The 18,821-nt window shown below is 47.1% G+C and overlaps 1 protein-coding gene across 7 annotated transcripts in view; it reads left to right on the top strand.

Annotated features, from left to right (window-relative positions):
• Positions 1–18,821, top strand: part of CCSER2 (coiled-coil serine rich protein 2) — a 144,573-nt gene that overhangs the window by 90,301 nt on the left and 35,451 nt on the right. For all 7 annotated transcript variants that reach the window (XM_019555804.1, XM_019555803.1, XM_019555805.1 and 4 more), the window contains 2 exons: positions 5,479–5,562; positions 8,179–8,265. In XM_019555804.1, coding sequence (XP_019411349.1) covers positions 5,479–5,562; positions 8,179–8,265 — 171 coding nt within the window. The remainder of the gene's footprint in view (positions 1–5,478; positions 5,563–8,178; positions 8,266–18,821) is intronic.

The raw sequence follows: 18,821 nt of genomic DNA, 5'->3' as shown, positions 1-18,821 counted from the left end.
GTCATATGGCCTTGTCCCTCACTGCTGATTGATTGCAAGGGCTGTCTGTCATGCAGCCCTGCCCCTCACCACCGATTAATGTAGAGGGGCAGGTCAGCATGATAGGCAGCCCTCTCAGCCAGCCAGCTGTAAAAGACAGGGGCAGCAGCCATCTTGGGCTCCCCTTTGTACTGGCAGTCCCCTCTCTCCACTTTCCACCCCAGTAGGCTGCACAGCTGGGCTGCAGCACCATGAGGACTGCTGGTTTCCTTTGGGGAGCCAGCATTTTATTTTCAGTAAGTTTCTTTCTTTCTGTTTTTTTCCCCCCTGGATTTCATAGACTTTGTCCACCTCTGTCTGGACAATGCTGGATTTCACATTTTCCATGAAATCAGCTAAATTGCAATTTTGGTGGGTTCCTAGTTATAATTACAGGGGTACTTTAAGGTTGATATTGTCACTGCCTTGTTATGGTTGTTGTCTGCCTTCCTTTCACAAGTTTTAAAAGGCAAATAAGATCATTCATTCATTCATTGCTTTTAGTTCTCTACCCTTTGGAGAAGCCTGCACACTCTAAATTCCAAAGGGCTTGAAGTTCCTGTCCATCCTGCAGCTCTAAGTCAGGCATCTCAGCAGGATTTCAGACAGAGCCCTGTGTTTATCTCGCTAGCTCTGTATTTATTGGATAACTTGAAGTTGTTCCCCATTCACAGCACAGTTTTCTGGTTCACCTCTGAACCTAGGTTAGGTGCTTAACCTTCTCTGCATAGTGTATATATGATGCCTAGGCCTGTTAAATTCGGTTTTGGATTCTTTTCTCGATGCCAAATGCTTCAGTGCCTAACCTTTAGGCACCAAAAGTCTTTACTGGACCTGATCTTGGGGAGTACACAACCTTTTGGTAGAAGCTGGGAGTTAATCAGTTAAGGTTGTAGGAAAGTAGGGCTGGAAGGGACATCATAAGGTCATCTAGTTCAGCCCCTGTTCAAGGCAAGATCATCCCTTACTGAACAATCCGAGCCATTACCTTCTTTCCGCAGTTTCTTTAGGTAGCCTGTTCTGCCCTCAAAGTTGGAAAGTTCCTCTTAATCCCCAGTCTTAATTTCCCCTGTTGTAGCTTGAGGTTGCTACTCCTAGTCCTGTCCCTCACCTCTGCAAGGAAAAGCCCATCTTCACACACATTGTATTGTACAAAGCAGTTGTATGTCCTCCTCCATAATACTTTTTTACAACTTTTGTCACTTGTATGAAACAAGTATTTAATTAAGCAGGAAAGGTGTGGAGGGCTAGTAGGACAGCCAGGATACAGATAGAGCGTATTTTATCAGAGGAAGCTAAAATAGCTTGGCGTAGCATAGTGAAGGCTGAGAAGGGTATGATTATTTTCATAAATACATCTGAATGGTAGTTAAACACAAAGGGGAGAGAAGAGCTATTTGAGCTTGTTAGTTCAAAGACAAATGGTAATAAACTGATAAATGTTTAGGTTTCTGACCATCAAAGGAGTAAGGTTCTGGAACAGTAGTACTGTGTAACTAGTTTCAGCTTAGAGGTTGATAACTTTATGAAAGGGATCATGTGATATGATTGCCTGCAGTATTGGGGAGTTAAACTTTAGAGCAATAAAACTTCTTCTGTATAAGTTGCAGATTGAAAAACAAATAATGGCATGAATAAATTCAAGTGCCACTCTAAGTAATAGCCCCTCTTGCTTGCAGTGTTCTAGTCAACTCAGTCCTTTCTTTAAATTGATAAAAACAGACTACATGAACTGGATACAAGGCCAGTGCATCAAAGCTGGTCCATTTGATTCTTCCTGGTGCTACTAAATTTGTTTTACTGTGGCAAATAAACATTCCACTTGAGATACGCACATTAATGTAAAAACTTAGGAATTAAAAGGATTTGAAAATGTATAGGCAGGTAATATAGGCAGACTTTTTTTAAATGTACAGAAAAAATAATTTTCCAGTGGAAAATTTTTTAATGTCCAGATTTTATAACTATTAAGATATTAACATGATATGAGTTTCACTGTGTCTCAGGATGGTTTCTGATTTCAGCTCTAAGGCTCTGATTCAGTATTTATCTAACTTTTGTTTTAACCATGTGACTAATCCTGTTAATTATAGTAGAACTACTCCAATGATAAGTATATGCACAAGTACTTTGTTGACTTGCTGTTTCAAATCCAGTTAGCTTTTGTATAAAGAACACCATTATACATAACTCAACTGAAAATCTATGTAGGAAGTAGATGACTGAGATGGATTAGTGGAAGTTATAGTCAAAAGAAAGGGATAGCAATTAAACAAAGTTCTCATAAGGTAGCAGCAGTCAGTCATTCAATAGAGAGATTATTTGAACATATCTTCAAAAAAGACAAGGGGTTTGATTCCCCAGCCCCCGGTTTGATTCATCTGGGAGCTGGGGAGGCTCTACAAGTCAGCCAGGGCCCGGCAGTGCTCAGCCCCAGCTCCAAGACAGCATGCAGTGCCTTAACAAGCCATGCTGCACCTGTGCCGTGGGCAACGCTGCCTGGTGCTGGGGGGGGGTCTTGGCCACCAGTGCCCAGAGGCCATGATTACCGCTTCTACAGCTGGGGCGTGTGGGGCTTTTTTTAAGTGCTGGGGCTAAGCTGGGACCGGCTGGTGGATGGGGCCAGCAGGGCAGCCATGGGAGCTTCTCCGACTGTGTCTGCCTCTGCCCCAGCCGCTCCGAATGGCCAAATCTTCCAAAGCTGATTTTGCCAAATCGATTAAGGACAGTGATCCAAATCTCCAAATCAAATCACTGTTCTCCGAACTGGCCAAATCTGAATAGAATACTTTCCTATTCTCACAGGCCTAGTGGGTGGCAAATGTAGACAGTAGAGACTAAGATCATGTACATACATACAGTTTCTCCTGGGACAGTTGTAGCTCTCCCAGGAGAAACCACAAGTGTACAGATGTTTAGGGTTTTTCTCCCAAAGTAAAAATGGCTGTTCCAAGAGAAAAAAAATCTGGGAACAATCAGGTTTAAGTCGCTCCTGGGAGTGTTTCTCCTGAGAGAGCATTCTTTTCTGAGAGAAGCTAAAGTACAGTCCTCCAACATTCCAGGCTGCTTTGCTCCCATTCTCCCTTCCCTGCAGTGCATGCTGAGATGTGTGCACAGGGACCCTCTGGCTGTGCAACATCAGTACTGCAAGCTCTTTTCAGGGGCTTAGCTTCTAGATGGCTATCCAGGCATCTCCAGACAAGTTTTTCTACAAGGAGAGCAAACCTTGGAGAGTGCTTCCAGATCATTTGAACATGTACAGCCTAAATTTATGCATCTCAGTATCTTGCACCTGTAGGTTGCCCTGCAGCTTTGCTTTATAAAGTGGCACAGCATACAAAACGTTACAATGCAAATATGTTAGCATGGCATCTCCCCCATCATTTTCTTTCTGATTTCATTCTTTGACCTGTCTTCAAGGTTGAGCACAGTCATGCTTGATTTTTAAAAAAAAATTAATTTCACAAGTGGGCCAAACATTAACATCAGAAATGGGCAATGGTTGTTATAGAAAAGCATGACAGGATATGCTAAAGTAAAAACTAATACTATTGAAGTAATACTTAATAGTAGAAAGGAAAATACATTCCTAGTAATTTTAGGCTTATTAATGCAAAGTAAAAAGTTCCATTTTTTTAAAGGGCTTTTTGGTGTTTTCAAGTGCTGTGGCTATCCCTGTACTACTTCAGAGCCCTGTGCAGATGCATGGGGCCACAAAGGGTGAGTCTCCCCTAAATTTTCCCTTTCTGCTGCCAGAATTTTCTTAGGGGGCTGTGAATAGCAGCGACACTCAGCCCCTGGGTTCTGGAGGTGCATGAAAGCTCTGGCTCCAGCCAAAGCCCGTTGCTGTTTCTCTTCTCTTCTTTCCTTCTGCTTAATTAATTTGGCATGGGATTAGGTGGAAGGAAATGCTCGGCTCCTGGGCTCCAGACCTGTGTAGAATTCACTGGTATTTCAGTACAGGTGAATTTCACCTGCTCATATCCTTCTTTCCAACTGTTGCTGAATGTCAGTGATGTGCTGGTGACAGGCTGTTCACATCAGGTTCATGTGCTGCATCTGACACACAGGGTGAAGGTTGAGTACTATTGTGGCACTTTAACAGCTGTGTAAAAAATGTGTATGTGCAAGTAAGTCTCAATGTGGGGAGGGATGGGGGACCCACCCATGAGTCACACCTCTCCCTCCTCCCACCCTTTGCAGATCATGGCTGCCCCCCCCATCCACACTACCAACTGGTTGTGCCTGCTTTCCCTACCCCATATGGGTTGCGCCTGCCTTCCTGCCACCCCACCCATGGGTTGCACCTGCTCTTGCTACCCTCATGGGTCACACCTGCCCCCTCAAATCTTGTGGGAAGCACCTGCTCCCCCTACCCCACCCATGGGTTGCTCCTGCTCCCCTTATCCCTAGCAGGTCGCATCTGCCTCTCCATCTTCTGGCAGACTCCTGATTTCCTCCAGCCTGCTGGACCCCCAGCCCTTCCATACCCCACCCCCATCCTGACTTGCCTGATATCGGGAGCCATTTTGAATTGATTTAACCTCCCCCTAATGCCTCCAAATGTCTGTACTTAGCCTTCATGTCCTATCAAGTGCTTTAGGACATGGACATGCAATTAGCTTTTGGCATTTTTGGGATCCTCTGCTTGCTATGCTTAAATTGAATAAATTTCTCTTAAAGAAATAAAAAATAAAATAAATCTGCTCTTACACTATGCTCTGTGTTCTTCCTTTTATTCATCACAGATATTTAGATACCATGGCTGTGAGTTAGTACTGTATTAGTCAAACTGTTAGCAAGAAAACTACTTTTGAATATAAGTAATCTTTAAATGAATTATTACAGCTCATTTTAGCTTCAGTTGGACGTTATTTTTTTTTCATAATAACTCTTACATAGAGAAGATGCATAGAATTCTGAAAAGTGAAGTGTTAATTGATTAGTCATGTTCAGTAGATGAAGACTTTTTGGCCATAGCACTCCTCCATTTTTTTTTCACTAATTGTTCTTCAGAACAGTAGAACTGTTGGTGCTTGGGATTCTTTGCTTTGCATAAGAACATGTGTATGTGATTCACTGCTTATGCTTTTGCTAATTAACATAGTTTTATATCCTGGCATTTGTGTCTCATTCCAGAAGTGTGTGATTGCATCTTATTTTGATTTTTAAAAAGAGGCAGTGTTGGGCAAATATGTTTCTACAGAATCAGGGGGGAAATAAATATGAAACATGACCCAAAAAATCATGTTAGAGGAGTTGCTGCTTTTTAAAAAGCTTGTTTTCAATTGAAATGTAGTTCTTGGGGCTTATTCTTTGCAGACTGCTTATAGGTTATTGAAAAGGCTCAATTCAGTCTGAACTATAACAGCAAAGCTGACAATGCTTTATCCAAAACTGACTTTGATAACTAGCTATTTAGCAAGCAAGCTGGATCTCTTTTTTCTTCCCTTTTGGCAGAATGATGACAGTATGCCACTACAGGACATCCCATTTTCAGTTTTGTCAAGCCCAGAACCACAGGATGCTGATCCTTCATGCAAGGTAAAATGACACTGTTTTGCAGAATGATGACATAAATTGTGAATTTTATCACAGTCACATCTGAAAATCCAGTATAAAACTGATGCAAGAAACAGTTTTACATTGCGGTCTCATTATTTCATTGCAACAATATATTCTTTGTATTTGCAATAAATTCTTTGGCTATTTATTTACGCAAGTAACATCCTTGCAGTGAGCCATAAGTCTTGTAGGTGAAGTGTACCTTGTGCACTTTTAAACTTTAATAACTTAGGTTGTAGGTATGATGGAAACAATCTGTAAACGGCATTTAAAAGCAAATTTATTTTAAAGTTTTAGGACAATTAGATTACACAATGCTAGACTTCATAAGTAATAACGAATTTATTCTCAAGTAAGATGGAGCTCTGTGCCACTACGCTCTGAACGTACGACAGTTTCTAAATGATGTTTTCCCAGAGAAGTGGATAGGCAGAGGTGGACCAATTGCTTGGCCACCTCATTCATGTGACCTGCTACTGTTGGACTTCTTTTTATGGGACATGTTAAAAGTGTAGTTTACTTGTCAAAACCATGTTCTTTGGTGGAACTTAGAGCTAGGATCACCAATGCAGTTAGTGCAGTAACTCAAGAGCAACTGGGAAACATTTTCAAGGAGCTGGAAGATTGGATTGAGCACTATATCATGATGAATAGTGGTTATGTTGAAGTCTAGCACTGTGTCCTCTAGTTGTCCTAAAACGTTAAGAAATTTGCTTTTAAATGCCATTGACAGATTGTTTCTATCGTACCTACAACCTACATTATTAAAGTTTAAAAGTGAACAAGAACTTTATGAAAACCCTGTATATAACATGTATTTCTAGTTATTTAATACGCAGCCTTTCATTGCACCTTGGTTCCATCATTTAAAAAACAAACAAAGGCAAACCCAGTTGGATGTCCACATAAGGTTTATTAAGGTAAAAGAGCTTATTTGACTTTTTCAAATAAGTGCCTGTTGCAAATTCATGTACAAATGAATTATCGAAATAATTATGCTTTTCACGTTTTCAGCGAGTGTTATAATAGGGCATAAAATCTTAGTTTTAATTTAATAAATTACCTCTATCTTTAATATTTGCTAATTACCATGATCATTCCGTGCTTCAAGGCAGTTTTTTTCCTGTATAAACTGGCACAGGTCTTAATAATGAGCACCTGTGGAATCTTCCCTCAAATATGGCACTTTTCCCATTTTTTTCCATCATAATTTTGCTAGCAATCTCATTGTTAAATTTTCAAAATTTGATTTTCACTCTTACCTATTGTATCATGATCACATCATAATTGTTGTTTTGGTTTTTTTCTGGTATATTTTAGTTTATACAATTCTTTCGTTTCAGAGTAGGGCCTCCCACACATTAGTGCAAGTATTTCTGCAGGAGGAACTTCAGAAATATTCTGAAGATCAGTATTTATTGCAAAAGGGACTCTGGCTAGGATGTATGGCTCCCTGTAGCTATAAAAGGCTCTGTATTTTAGAAACTAATCTCAAAACTCGATTCACACATGGACTCTTCTTACTGCATGGGATCCTTGTGAAGCTTATAGGGTTCAGCAACGTCACAAAGATCCATATATATGATCCAATAGCATAGCTGCCACCTAAAATTTTGTGGAGACTAGGTCTGTTTTCTGTGATTTGTTGTTTTTTTTTAACTTGATAGATTCTTTGCATACAACTGTTAGGCGCAAACAATTTTCAGGGAGAAAGCATTGCTTTTTTATTTCAGAATGAAATATGAAACACTTTGAATTGATTATCACTACTTGTGATTTTAAATTATTCTGCTTTAATGTGTAAAGTATAGTACATTGTAGTGTGTAAGTCTGGGTGTTTCATCCTTAATCAGCAGATAACAACATTTTAATATGATTTCAGTTTTGTAAAGAATATGTTAATTTTTTAAATATGCTTTGAGAATGCATTGTTTGCTTGAACAGAACAATTAATTCACTAAAATTAGAAATGCTACTGAAAGGAGAAAATGTTAAGAAAATCCCCTTTTTTTTTTTTTTTCAATAATTGTCTACTATAAAATGCTTTGGCATGCACATGTGTCTTGTACACTTCATCTCCAAATCCAAGAGAAATTTCAAATTAACATTGTTTCCTATGTACTGCAAAATTATTCCTATATACTGGAAAATTATTATCCTTTATTATAGAAATAGAAAATCTGATTCCTTTCCATTTTCAGATATTCAGTATGTACCTTCATGTTACGATTTTCAAAGAACACATTTAGTATTTTTGAGATGTATTTTACAAGACTGTGAAATACACTGAATAATTAACAAATTGCAATATGCTGCACAGAGAAAACATGTGAAAACTTCTAGTTCAGTCAAAACTTTTCTTTTCTCTAGATATATCTTCAGTTTGTGGAGCTCTCTCTCATTCCAGCATAGACAATGAGATGACAGCAAATCACACTGGTTTGGGAAGAATTCATTTAAATTGTAATGCATATTTTCATGCTGAGGCTTCATCAGCATCTGGTTTGAATATGCCCTGGGGAGATCTTAAATTGAGACTGTTGTGTACCTCTTAATAAAAACCTCAAATTGCCTTTTTTTATTACCTTATGTCAGACTGAAGATTTGCTCAATGAGATTAAGCAACTTAAAGATGAAGTGAAGAAACAAGATGAAACAATCAAGCGATTAGAGCGTCAACTTGTAAGTATAGCTCTACATTGAACCAATTAAAATAATTTAAGGAAAGACCACATATGTGTTTGTAACAGGGTGACCCCCTTCATCATGTCTTCACCAGCTGCCCTGCTCCTGGGGTAACCGCCTGGTTTGCTTGTCTGCCATGCCTTCATGGAAAAATAAGAGAGTTGTAACTAAGGTGGGAGGCTACCTATTACTCACCCTGCTTACAAGGGCCTAATACCCATTGCAGCCTCCCCTCAATGGGTCTTAGGCCTCACAGATGTTACAGCTCTCTTCTATAGCCCCAGAGGGCTGCTTGCACACTACCCCGTTCTCACCGGGATCCCACTGACTCCGCTGGCTCTCACCCAGCTTCTTTCATACTGCCCTCTCTCAGGGGCCACTCTCATGCCAGCTTTGGGCTTAGCTCTCCTCACCTTGGTCGGCCCTGGCACAGTCTGTTGGGTATCTCCTGCTACCCTCACCTGAGCATTGACTGAATGATTGTATGACTCTAGGCCTATTTTGCTCCTAGCCCCTTGCCGGGCCACTATGCCCCACACTGGGCCTCCTCACTTGCCCACATTCATGGGGCTGCTCTATTCATCCCCCTCTTCCACAGTGTCTCTCTACTCATCACCCTTCTCACACAGACTCACACCCCCAGGCTTTCCTTTGCTGCTGGGGTGTGACCCCAGGTCCCTCCTCCAGCCTGAGCTCTGCCTCAGGCCCCCTTAACCAAGCTCTGGGCTCCCCCTGCCTGCTAGAACATCACAAGGGTTGTGAGGCTGGGGTGTTTAAGGTGCCGCAACCCGCCTTTCACCAGGGAGGTAACTGGTCTGGCATTTCCTGGGGGCTCCCATGCCAGTAGGAACCTCACCAGACCACCCTTCCCTGGCAGGGTGCAGTTTTATGTCTTACCCAGGACAAGGGGTCACCTCCTCCCCATAGCCCCTGCCCTTACCTCCTGACTGGCCAGAGCAGCATCTCAACCTGATGTCCCTTCCTTCCTGTAGCAAACTGTAGCCCAGATTATATCTTTGGACCAAAATGGCTGCCCTTATTAGGCACCTGGCTGCTGCCTGTTTGCTACTTTTAAAGTGGCAAGCACCAAAGGTGCCCTGCTACAGCGTATCAGCGTATCTATAAAGAGACTTTTAGATACCATGTCTCCTTGAAAATGTTGGACTAAATTTCCTTTTTTGATTTTTACTTGTTTTATAATCCAGAAGGGACTATTGAGATCACCTACTTTGATTTTCTATAAAACATAGGCCCTAAAGTAATTCCCTAAATTAATTCCTGTTTTGAATTAGAGCATATCTTAGGGGGAAGAGGGGAGGAAATCCCTCCTTGATTTAAAAATGTATAGTGATGGAGAATTGACTACAACACTTGGCAAATTGCTCCAAAGATGAACTACCCTGACACATAAAATTGCACCTTCGTCTGACTTTTATGCTTCTTGGGGTTGCATAAGTGTAGTTTGTGGCTTCATTTTAGGCATATCTGGGCACTGGCCTATTGCAGGGTGGTCCAGTTTTACAAATTAAAATATATTTGGACTGTATTCGTTTCTCACTTCTAAAATCTTAATTTGTTTAGACTCAGGTGGTGTATATATAGCTTCTGTGTGGCACATGCAAGTCAGGGAGGGGACAGGCAGCACAGTGACAGATCAAGCAGGGAGCAAAAATTGGAGCAGCAAATCAAGCAGGGAGCAGAACCAAGCCAAATGACTGACAGAGTGCTTGATCTATTTTTTTTTAACCAATATTGGATTGAAATGCATCTCTTTCAAATTAACAAAAATGTCTTCTACATGCACAGTTGAGCTTTTAGAAACTGAGCATGGGTGTTGTTGACCATAAAAAGATGCTACTGTTGTAAAGCTTTTTATCTTTTTTGCATAGATGTACTAAATGCATCTTGAAGTTGAAAATGGTAATACAGATTTAAAAATTGCAGATGTACATATCAATATGTAAATTCACACATCCATACATAGGTGTGTATGTATAAATAAAAATACATTTGCAGTATGAAATACAGTGTGGTGAGAATTATATTTGCTCATATAAGCAAATAATGGTAAAATATTGCCTGGTTTGTTTAATATTTCATAGCTGTATATTAAATGAATTAGGCTCTTAAAATTGTTTCAATTATGCACTGTCCTTCCAACCATAAAGCCATGCCTGTTGGTTACAATAAGTATAACATTTCAAACCACAGAGGAAAACAATAAATTTTAGAAACCCCAGAAATGCTTTTGAAACTTAAGTCAGTTCTTCACACTGCAGCTTCTTGATCCTTTATTAAGGTTTCAGATACGGTGTCATCACTTGCATAGGAGGAAACACTTTGTTTTCCAATGGGAGTCAAGCCAACATGTTGCCATGGAATTTTAGACTGAAGAGAATAGAGTGAGCTCACATAGAGCTCACATTTTTGGGACATTTTAAAGCTTTGGAGCCTTTATTTGGTGGTTTGATTCTCTGTTATATTCTGTAAGGGCAATAGCAGTTCAATGTCTTCCTATAGTTTTTACTTATTCAGAATAAATTGAACCTGGCTTTTTCCTGAAATTGAACCCTAAAATGTAAGACTGTTTTGTCAGAGCAGCATGGTAGTATAGAATTTCTGAATATAAAAATGTTGCTCTATTGAGGTTTAACAGGCTGGAGGTGTTTTCCTGTTGAAATAACAGGGTTCCCTGTGTTCACATTCCTGATTGTTAAGGGTTTCAAAATGCTTGTCATTCGTCTTATCACAGTCGGCATTTGTACATGTGCTGTGAGGGGAGTGGAGGAGGATGCTTTAATTAGAGCAGCTCCAAGAGCTGTTCTTATTAAAACGCTTGGAGCTTCACGTGTATCAGCACCCCTGCACTGAAAAATGGTGGTGAGGGCGCCTTAACTAACTAGTTAAAGCAACCCTGCTGCCATTTTTTAGCACAGGGATGCTGATATATGTGAGACTGGAGTCTGCCAGAGCATGGTAATTACCACGGTCCAGCTGACTGGATTAATCAAGTCTGCTCTGCCATGTTGGAATTGCAGCATATCAGAGCAGCCTCAGTGTAAGTGTATAGGTGCCCAATGCTTGTCTTCAAGGCTCAGTGGACATCCTGGCTAGGTCTAGATGAGCACTCGCATGCCTGTTGCGCTGTGTCAGAGCAGTTTGAGAAGCCACAAAAGGCACACTGGGAACAAAAAAATGTTAGGCAGTGCAGACTCTAAATTTGATACCAGGAAATCCTGATATTAAAAAAAAAAAAAAACCCCGCTGCAAAAAAGCAGCATGGGGCATGCTCAAGCGTGGGTCCTCCAAAGAGATGGAGGCTGGGTCCTCCAAAGAGATGCTCTAGCACCCAGCCAGCACATCTCTATGCCTGCCTCTTTCCCCTGCTGCCTCAGCATGCTCTCTGTGTGCTGGGGTAAATGGGAGCAAGGCAAGGCTGCAGTAGTGACCCAAAACCTGGGCACCATCCCCAGTAAGTAGGAACAATGGTGTGGGGGGGACTGCTCAGAAGGGATGGGTCCCTGGCCCGTTCCCTGCATGGAGCACAGCCTTTCCCTGCTCCCCCCTCCCCGCAGCAGTAGCAACAACAGCCGTTGGGTTCTCAGGGCCCACTGCTGACAGACACCCCCCATAGTGTGGTGCAACCCAGCACTGCCTGTGCTACATAGCATGGGCCCAGCCCAGGGACGTATGCCTTTGAGCAAAACCAGGCTGCTCTTGCTGTTACCTGGGGTGCTCTCACCACACACAGCACCCTCTACCCACTGCAGCAGTCTGGCAGTGGGGGCTGCTGCCTGGCTATGACCCGCTAACACCTGCAACAGCATGTGGCCCCATGGCTACGTGCCTGCCAGACCCAGATGGGGACCACACGGCCACCTGGACTGTGGTATGGGAATTGCAAGAAAGCCTCCTGCACTTTTGGGCCAGCTGCCAGTTGGTCATGTCTGCACAGCTGGCCTTTGTACAGTGCAGGGGCTCTAGGTTTCCAGATACCATCTGGCTGGGCCTCAGAAGCTCCTGTCTATTTGTAACTTCCATATTAAAGTGGGCCTTAAGGCCCACCTGTCTAACAGTCCCTTTGTGGAGCCAAACAGTGAAAGATGCAACTAATTTCTTGGGACAACAAAAACAAAAACAGGGCAGGAGTGGCTTTGGTGTCAAAGGGTCAAAATGTGAAAAGAAGTTGTCCGTCGGGGAACACCGAACAGAGACACCCAGGACGTACCCACCTGTCATCAAAGGTATCCAAAGATCCAGTGGGCACCACTCACTGGTGTTGTGCCCAGAAACGTGCATGGACAAGTGAGAGGAAAGCGGCTGTACAGTTTCCAGGCACCTTCCTGGCCAGAGCCTCCTTCCTGGTCAAGTACAGGGCCTACTTGGCCAGGGCCTGGAGGAGGTGGACAAGGACATCCTGGGACTTGGTGGGGCTGCGGCTGGAGTGACCAAAAACAAAAAGGTGGTGGGTGAAATTCAACCAGAACCTCAAGAGGAGGTTCTGGAGGTGGAAGCGGAGGGGCTGCAGCCTGGTGCACTCGAGGGTCATGTGCACCAGGGTCTCCCTCTGCCTCCAGAATGGTCAGGAGACCAAGTTGTCCATGAAGCTTGCCACATACATGCCTGTGGTGACAGCTCCATGGCGAAGCTGCCAGCTGAGGCCCCCAGTGGCTCGTGGGATGAGGGTGGAGTACAGACTGGGGTGCCCCAGCCATGCCCTCACCAAGCAAGTTCCACCATTTGGTGTCTGGGCAGAACGCAAGGGCAGCATGATGGACAGTGCAGAGCATGAGCATGTAGAGGTAGTAGTGATGCATAGTAGAAAAGTGGACCAGTCTGGTGTCCTCTAGCCAGCTCAGGAGGTGAAGTGGGGAGTGCCTTGGGGCCGGGTGAGGCGCTGGCCACACAACAAACTCCTGTGGACTGGAGGACACGGGGTGGGGGAAGAAGGCCAGGATGCGAACTGCCACTGTGTAGGACCTGGTCAAGAAAGGCAAGGGCATCGGGAGTTAAGCCAGATTTCACCTGGACCAGACGTGCTGTGGGTAGACCCATGTGCCGGGCCAGTGCAGCAGGTTCCACCCACTCCCACCTATTGTAGTCCAGGAGGTCTCCAATATGGGTGACACCAGCCAGGATCAGCCTCTTTTCCAACTGGGGCACCTCTGCCTTTGACATCTCCAGCTGGGGGCTCCAGAGGAGGGGCTCATCAAGCAGGTCGGCACCGAGTGACTGTTGCAGAGGACCTGGAGGCAGAGACCAGACTCTAGGCCCAGAGGAGGTCCTGGTAGAAATTTGGCAGCCCTTGCAGGTTCTACAGGGAGAAGCCCTGCAAGCTGAAGAGCTGCCAGTTGGAGCCCCCGCAAGTGGTGGAGGAAAGCGTGTCCCAGGTGGCCCCATGCCGTGTGGCTACCGACACTGTATAGCAGTCACTGCAGGGCCTGAAGGCAGAATACCAAGACCTGGTTGTGCAGGCAAACCAGGCCCTGGCTGCCCTCCTGCAAGGGGAGGCTCAGGAACTCTGCAGTGACCCAGTGCCATCCCTGGCAGAAAAACTCCAGTGCCTGTCTCTGGAGTCCTGCCAAGACCTCAGGGGGCAAAGGCAGGGTGTATAAGCAGTGCCAGAGCATGGACAGAACCAGCTGGTTCAGCACCAGCACTTTCCCATACAGGGAAAGACATCTCAGGTGCCCTGTCCGTGCCTGGAGCCCTGTCCGTGCCTGGAGCTGCTCCACCACCCTTGCCTCCAGCTGGTGCCAGTTCTCCAGCAGGGAGGGGTCTGTGGGGGACAGGTAGAGCAGTGAGCCCTCACTCCAGCATGTCCCGCAGAGCATAGGTGGGAGTGAGTCACCCACTGTCAGACCAAAGCTCTTGACCAAGTAGCCCCGAGCAGAGGAGGTTGCCAAGTACAATGCCTGGCAGGCCTCCACCTGTGCAGGTCACCTGAGTCCTGGACCACAAGGAGTACATTGGCGGCGTATGCTGACAGGACCAGCCACACCGCCAGCTCCCAGAGCATCAACCCTACTACCTGCCTCTGCAGGAGGATGAGGAAGGACTCCAGAGCCAAGGCTGGCTGACATTGGGCACTCTTGACACACCCCTTTCCTGAACAGGATGGGCTCAGTCAAGGTACAGTTGAACTTAACCAAACACTGCACGGGCATACAGCACCTGGAAAGTCGCATGAAGTGGGGACCAAAGCCAAAGGCCCTCAGCTTGTCTGTGAGGTACCTCAAATGCCTTCTTCTGGTCCAGGGATAGGAGGGCGAAAGACAGGCCGTCCCGGCACGCTAGCTCCAGGAGGTCCTGAACCAGGTACAGATTGTCAAAAATGGAACATCTGAACACCATGTATATCTGGTTAGGATGGATCACGTCTGTCAGCACGGACCGCAGGTGCAGTGAGATGGCCTTCGCTACCTCCTTCTAGTCTGTGCAGAGGAGGGACACAGGATGCCAATTTCTTAGGTCATGGGGTTCTCCCTTCTTTGGCAGGAGGGTCAGCATGACCCTCCAGCATGAGAAGAGGAGCTCCCCACTTCTCTGATTCAGCTCAGACTGTGGCAAACCTGGGCTGAGGATGTCCCAGAAGGCCCAGTAGAACTCTGCGGTCAGCCCATTGATGCCTGATGCCTTGTTGGTCGGCATCAGGTGGAGGGCGGCCCAAAATTCAGCCTGGCTTTGGCATTGGTCAGATCCATGGAGAAGAGCTCTCTGTAGAAGGCCTGTGGGTCCTGGTGCATCCCACCCTGATCTGAGGTGGGTGCTATCACACACCAGAAGGCAGGTGATGTACTTCTTGGCCACCTGCCTCCTCTTCAGGGCATAGAAGAAGCGGGAGCCACAGTCCATCTTCTGAAGGAGCTAGATGCATGAGCAGACAAATGCACCACAGGTGCAGTGATCATCCAGAGCACGAAGCTCTTCACACCTCTCTTGGCACTCTCTGCAGAGAGAGTTGGTTGGGTTGGTGGCCAGGCGCCTCTCTGGCTCCCACACTTTCCGCTGAACCTGCTCCCAGACCGCCTCCCTCTGCTGGGTGTGCCCCAGAGTCGCTGCGGCAAAAAACCCGGATGTGCACCTTCCCCACATCCTACCATCTCTGAACCGATGGGAAAGCTGCCCATTGCTCCCACCAGGCCTGCCAGAAGTCCCAGATGGCTTCCCTGAAGCCCACATCCTCCAGCAGACTGGCATTGAAATGCCCATAGGCCAACCCTGCATGCCCAGGCCCTAGCATGGCCAGGGCCCAAACAAGGTGGTGATTGCTGAAAGAGGTCAACCAGAAGCCAGAGGAGTGGACTTGGGCAAAGTGAGGCAAAGAGATATAAAATCGTCCAAATAGGAGTGCCGTGCCTGCTTCTCCCCCACCCACATATAGATGAAGGCAAGGGGGCCGGTATAATAACTAGGGAGTAGTCCTTGAGGAGATCCTGACAGGCGCCCAAGGAGGTCTGGTTCTGCTCCCTGCCCGAATGGTCTTGCACGTCTAGGATGATGTTAAAGTCCCTGCCAATGACCAGGTACTCACGAGGGTTGAGGTTGCCGATGTAAGGGGCCACCTGGTGGGGAAAAAAAACTCCAACTCTTGGGTCATTCAGAAGGTTTAGGACCAGCCCCTGCACTTGGATCTGGAGGTGCAGCAGGTGGACTGACACCACCTCAGCGTCCTGGAGAACCTCTGGTTGCAGGCCTGGAGAGAACAGGGTGGCCACCCTGCAAAAGGTGTTTGAAAGATGAATAAAAAAGACCCTGCCTCCCCACTTCAGCCACTAATTAGGCTTGTTGGCCAGAGTCATCAGGGTCTTTTGCAAGAATACCACAGGGTCTCGCTCGTTCTGAAGGAAGGAGTGCACCCGGCATCTCCAGAGACCCTTCCTGCAGCCGTGGATGTTGAGGGTCACAATCTTAAATGACCTCGTGGCTGGGAGCGGGGGCAGTAGACAGTTCAGCAGCGGCCTTGCATATCTCAACACTGGGTGTGGGGTACAACTCACGCAGCACCTCCCATAAATATAGAGGGCGTCTATGAAACTGTGGGCCTACCTATAGATCTAGGTGTTGCAGCTTTTGGGCCCTTTGCCTTCCCCCATGACTGCCCTCGCAGTGGCAAGGACACTGTCAAAATCTTTCCAGCGGTCCAAGGTGAGCTGTACCTTGCTGTCAGACTGGCGGTTGTAGTCATGATCGAGAAATGCAATTAGCTCACCCCTGGAGATGGAGAGGTCTGCCGGTTCTTGGGCATTCTCCTCCTGTTCCTGGGGCTCAGTGGACTCCTCTGATACTGTCTGAACTCCCCGGTCTCCTAAGACCATGGACTCTGGTTCAGATTGGGAGAGCTCTGCATCCCCTTGGGACAGGGGTGGGGGTAAGGATGAGGGTGGGACTCCTTTACAATATGGTGGGGTAGGTCTGAAGCCCCAGGGGGGGTCTATGCAGGGTACCCAATAAAATCAGCCTGTTGATTAGGGGACCCCACCCTGGCCCCCTCTGGTCAAGAGACCATGGCAAAACCTGGAAGTGAGGGAGGGGGAGGGAAGATGGCTGATTTGGAGTCCTGGGAAAGGGGACCTCCTTCCCCTGGACTCACCAAACTGAGCCCCAGGTCCCCTATCTCCTCCAGATCATCGGGGGCAGGGTTCTCTACCAGACCTTCCTTTGAGTCGGCCTCAGCACCTATGGTCTCAGCGGGTAGGCTCTAGCCAGCGGAGTGAGGGGCTTCCTCCATGGGCTCCTGCTTAGGACTGTCCAGTAGCCCCAAAGCCTCTTCCACTGAGAACCTGCTTAATTTTTCCTGGGGGTAGGGTGGCAGGCACAGCTGGGGAGGCCTGCAGAAGCTGGGCTGCTCCTTCTGCCCATGTGAAGTTTTTGGGAGGCTGTGGGGGGTCCTCCACCTTAGAGGGCTCCACCTATGCCCAGGCCTTCCTCTTGGCTTTGTGCCTGGAGAGGACCTGCACCCACTTAGCCATGGGATGGTCCTCAGGTGGACAGGCTCCAGTAGAAGAAGGTGAGGCTTGTGGGGGTGGGGCAGTTACAGAGGGGACATGGCTGGGGCAGGGGAGGCCCACTCCCTCTCCTCCCTTGGCTGCTGCCCCCCCACCTGGGACTCCACCAAACTTGGTTGGGGGGCACGGACCCTTGAGCTCACAGGGGAACTGGGAGTTGCGCCTGGAGTGCCAAGGGTGCCTGAGTGGGGAGGGGTGCTGGTGGTAGGGGCACCCCTCTCAACAGTGGTACCCATAGATGCCTTTCCCACCTGGCCCATGGGGCACTTATGATGCATGTGCCCCAGGGCATGGCACCGGAAGCATCGCAGGTCCCCTGGCATATAGAAAATCCTCATTAGGGCCCTCTGAAAAAGAATTATGAGACAAACTTTGGCCTCCAGCCGCGTTCCCACCGTCAGCTGGATCATGACCTAACAATGGCATGTGCTCATGTGGCAGAGGCCGGGACCTTGGCACCCCAGCCAGATAATTCCCCTCAGCATTTGGAGATGGGGGAGTAGGGCACAATTGGAGATGTAAGGTGGGACAGAGCTGAGAACCGTTCTGGTCCCCATCTCTCCTAGAGACTTGAGAGAGACATACTCTCCCTGCACCACAAACCCCCTCTCCACCACCTGTTGTGTGGCGGCCTCTGAGGCAAGGAAAAAGACCCCTTTACCAGAAAAGCGGGAGGCCACCACAATCTTGGGAGCCCCCCACTACTTGAGCCACGGCGTGCACCCAAGTCTCAAAATGCAGGTTCTCCTGCTTGGGTAGTTGGCACTTCACCCCATGCCTGCAGGTGAATGCTAAAAAGGGGGCCTTGCTGCCTGAGCTGGGAGGGCTGGCGGTGGAGGGTCCAGGACCTACGGCTGTGGGTCATCCCATAGCCACTTGTCCATATCTGCAGCTCCTCCACTGAGGGGCTGTATTGGTGGGGCCGGAGCCAGGGCCAGGGACAGGCTGAGTGGGTATTCTGGTTGGTGTGGTGCAACTGATCCCTTCAGGCACCGGTGGTCTAGGCTTTGGGGCGGCGCCTTTAGCCTTCCCACCCCCCACTGTGGAGGAGCCTGAAAAAGAGCCCTTTGCATTGCCCTTGCCCTTGATCCCCAATGTTGGGGAAGAAGGCTTGGGAACCCCTCTGGAAGCGGCCTGGCTTGGGGAGATCCCCTGGCCCTGTTGGCTCCCTGCTGGAGTCTCGCCTGCCCCTACAGCAGAGGTCTCAGGCTTCTCTGCCCCTGGAGGATATAGTTTGGACTCTGCCTCTGGGGTGGGGATGCAGGGACATGGATCCCTTGGGGGCTTGGCCGGGATCTGCCCCCATAGTGTGAGCTGCAGGAAGTTCTGTGAGGGCATCTGCCCCCTAGAAGATTCCTGTTCTGCCATTTCTTCACACGGAGGAAAAGGAAATCAATAAAGAAAAGCAAAATATGTGGTGGGGCTGATGAATCCAGAAGGGGTGGGCTGAGGCTTTGGGAAGGTGGAGGAGGGAGAGAACACACACATGCACGCATGCTATGTAGACTCAAGCTGGCTTACTCAGCTACACAAACACCAGGGCAC

Source organism: Crocodylus porosus, unplaced genomic scaffold (assembly GCF_001723895.1).
Source record: "Crocodylus porosus isolate Cpor-Errol unplaced genomic scaffold, CroPor_comp1, whole genome shotgun sequence".
NCBI classification, from domain to species: domain Eukaryota; kingdom Metazoa; phylum Chordata; order Crocodylia; family Crocodylidae; genus Crocodylus; species Crocodylus porosus.
The sequence above is the reverse complement of the archived record's forward strand: the minus strand, read 5'-3'. Positions and strand labels throughout refer to the sequence as shown.